This window comes from Histoplasma capsulatum, genomic scaffold, assembly GCF_000149585.1.
Source record: "Histoplasma capsulatum NAm1 scaffold_3 genomic scaffold, whole genome shotgun sequence".
NCBI lineage: Eukaryota > Fungi > Ascomycota > Eurotiomycetes > Onygenales > Ajellomycetaceae > Histoplasma > Histoplasma mississippiense.
In genome coordinates this window covers 2050637-2054282 of record NW_001813980.1, presented here as the reverse complement: position 1 = coordinate 2054282, position 3646 = coordinate 2050637, and the positions used below count along the sequence as shown (strand labels likewise).

Sequence of the window (3646 nt, the reverse complement as noted above, 5' to 3'; positions counted from 1 at the left end):
CCCACCGCATATTCCGCATCGATTCCACTTTCACGACGCTTGTTGGCTACCCTCAACACGACTGTGACGGAAATATTAGAAATGCTGGGCCGAAAGTCATTCTTGCAAGATGAACTAAACAATTACGACATCGTTTTACGGAAGAATGATCTTTCCAGAACACTTGAGTATGGCGAGAGACCTATTCTCATGCAGAAGAGATTGCTCGAACAGGCAGGATATCAACAGTCCGACCGAATAGCAGATATCGGCCGGGAGGATAATAGCTACCTTTGTCGCTTCACGTTCTTGCCAACTAAACTGTCGGGTTATTCCAGTCTTGATACTGATCTGGGCATTAACGAGGGTCAAAAGTTCAGCCATATTGACCTGTCTGGTCGCAGTCTCATTACCCTCCCCATCACCCTCTATAAAAGAGCGAGCGAGATCATATCCTTAAATCTCTCAAGAAATCTAGCACTGGATATCCCGAAAGATTTTATCCAAAGCTGCATCAACCTTCGTGAAATAAAATATATCGGAAACGAAGCATGGCGCCTTCCAGCAAGTCTAAGCTTAGCGACACGGCTTACCTATCTAGATATCTCTAACAATCGGCTTGAGAACCTAGACCATGCAGAGCTTCACAATCTCCATGGACTTATAAGCTTGAAAATTACTAATAATAAGCTGTCCACGCTACCTGCATATTTCGGCGATTTCCCTTTGTTACGAAGCCTGAATATCTCGTCCAATAGTTTCACGTGTTTCCCGGAGTTTTTGTACAATTTGAGGAGCTTGGTCGACCTGGATATCAGTTTTAACAAAATTACAGAATTGTCGAATATCGGACGACTCAAGACGCTGGAGCGGTTGTGGGTGACTAATAACGGACTACATGGGCCGCTAGGCGAGACCTTCAGAGATCTTGTGAATCTCAAAGAGATAGACGCCCGATTCAACAGCATTACTAGTATAGATAACATCACTCAGCTTCCTCGCTTGGAGCACTTGATGGTTGGACATAATACCGTGTCCACATTTTCAGGGTTCTTTCCAAAGCTACGCACGTTTACCCTTGACCATTGTCCCGTGACGGAGTTTGATATAACCAACCCAGTTCCGACTCTCACGTCTCTCAACATCGCGTCCGCTAAGCTTGTTCAATTCAAGGACTCCCTCTTCACGAATATCCCAAACCTTACCAAACTCATTCTTAACAAGAACCATTTCGTTACCCTTTCTCCTTATATTGGGACCCTACGAAAACTCGAGCACTTTAGCATTGCGAAAAACCCGTTATCAACCCTACCACCATCCATAGGTTGTTTGCAAGAACTGAAGAATTTGAACCTTCGTGAATGTAATCTCAGCAAACTCCCTGCAGAATTGTGGTACTGTTGTAAACTAGAGACCCTGAATGTATCTTCCAACCTCCTCGATTCCTTTCCGAAAGTCAGTGACTCACCTCCCGTTCCTCCTAACGAATTGCCTGTAAATGGAACTCCCGCAACTACCCCTGGCATCTCATCACCGAATTTCGAAGAACTTGGAAAGTTGGAGGATTTCGAAACGCGACGACCAAGTTATGCCTCCGGTGGCCTTCTTAGCGTTGGAAGCTCTCCGAGTAACTCATACACCAATAGACAAGGTTCCGTTGTTTCGTTTAATAATGCCGGGTCCATTGCAAGGAAATCTTCCTCAGCATCTCGTGCCGCGACTGAGCCATCGTCGTCTCGAAAGGATTCCAGCTTCTCGCAACGAATGTCGCTTACATTTGCTGCGTCTTTGCGACATTTGTATCTTGCTGACAATCAGCTTGAAGACGATATATTCCAACAGCTTGCGTTACTTGTGGAGCTTCGAATCTTAAATTTATCGTACAATGAGATAACGGAGCTTCCCCAGGGGCTGATCAGGCGGTGGCAGTCCCTTGTAGAGTTATATGTCTCGGGAAACCAACTAAGTTGGCTTCCTTCGGATGATCTTGAGGAATCAAGCAGCCTGAAGGTCTTGCACCTGAACGCAAATAAATTCCAGGTGCTGCCTGCGGAACTTTGTAAGGTGAACCGACTTGCGATTCTGGATGTGGGGAGCAATTCGCTCAAGTACAATGTTTCTAATTGGCCGTATGATTGGAACTGGAACTGGAATCGCAACTTGAAATATCTTAATTTCTCGGGTAACAAGCGTTTCGAGATCAAACCCACCGCTGCATATACATCCGGGAATCCAGCTACTCACGGTACGGATTTGACGAACTTCAACTCATTGCATCATCTTAGAGTTCTTGGGTTGATGGATGTCACTCTTACCATCCCTACCATCCCCGATCAGACGGAGGATAGGCGAGTGCGAACCTCAGCATCCTTATCTGGCACTCTTTCGTACGGTATGGCGGATAGCCTTGGGCGAAGCGAACATTTATCAACGGTCGACATGCTGGTTACCCGGTTTCGGGGAAACAATTATGAAACGATTCTCGGTTTATTTGATGGCCAGTCTTCGCACAGCGGTGGGTCGAGGATTGCGAAATACTTGCAAGAGCACTTCACAGCTATGTTTGCAGAGGAGCTGAAGAAACTTCGAAATTCCGGAGGCGAATCACCGCTCGATGCACTGAGAAGGACGTTTTTGGGCCTCAATAAGGATATGGCTACGGCTGCTCAGCGGTCCATGGATGAGCGTGAGCAGCGTCATTTGGACCGAGCTGGCCCTCCCAGTAGCAAGCATCTCACGCCGGATGATTACAATTCTGGCGGTGTGGCGACTGTTATGTATTTGCACAATATGGAATTGTATGTTGCGAATGTTGGGGATGCTCAAGCGGTACTTGTGCATTCAAATGGCGACTTCAAGTTCTTGACCAATAACCATGACCCTGCCGAGGAGTCGGAGCGTGAACGTATACGGGAGGCTGGTGGCTTTGTTTCTCGAAATGGGAAACTAAATGATAAAATTTCTGTTTCTCGGGCCTTTGGCTATTATCCCATGATGCCCGCTGTAATCGCGGCCCCTAGTACCCGAAAAGTTACGTTGACCGCCCAGGATGAAATGATTATACTTGCTTCGGGAGAGTTGTGGGACTTCGTTGCACCAGACCTTGTTGTTGATGTTGCGAGGTCCGAACGTGGAGACTTGATGATCGCCTCTCAAAAGCTTCGTGATCTGGCAATTGCGTATGGTGCGACAAATAAAATCATGGTGATGATTGCTGGTGTCAGTGATCTCAAACGACGGGGCGAACGTCCTAAGTTGAGAACCCCAAGTCTGTCTATGGGGCCATCGCCACTAACCGATGAACACCTTTTCCCTCCGCCAAGCAAATACAGGAAACGCGGTGCGCCGAGCGACTCAAGACTGGCACGCTTGAATCGCGTAGAAGCCCCAACTGGCGAGTTGGCAATTATCTTCACGGATATCAAGAAATCCACTTCACTCTGGGAGACTTATCCAGTTGCCATGCGCTCTGCCATCCAAATCCATAACGACCTTTTCCGCCGACAGTTGGCACAGATTGGCGGCTTTGAAGTCAAGACGGAAGGAGATGCTTTCATGGTATCTTTCTCCACAGCAACTGCAGCATTGCTCTGGTGTTTCACGTGTCAAAGCCAGCTTCTCGAGGCAGAGTGGCCGACAGAAATCTTGGAGTCTCAGGCATGCAGGG

General features: G+C 47.5%; 1 protein-coding gene across 1 annotated transcript in view; it reads left to right on the top strand.

The window, feature by feature from the left end:
• Nucleotides 1–993: 993 nt before the first annotated feature.
• HCAG_03754 (hypothetical protein) overlaps nucleotides 994–3646 on the top strand; it is a gene marked incomplete at both ends in the record, with an annotated part of 3778 nt that continues 1125 nt past the window's right edge. Inside the window, one exon of the mRNA XM_001541606.1 lies at nucleotides 994–3537. Coding sequence (XP_001541656.1) covers nucleotides 994–3537 — 2544 coding nt within the window. The remainder of the gene's footprint in view (nucleotides 3538–3646) is intronic.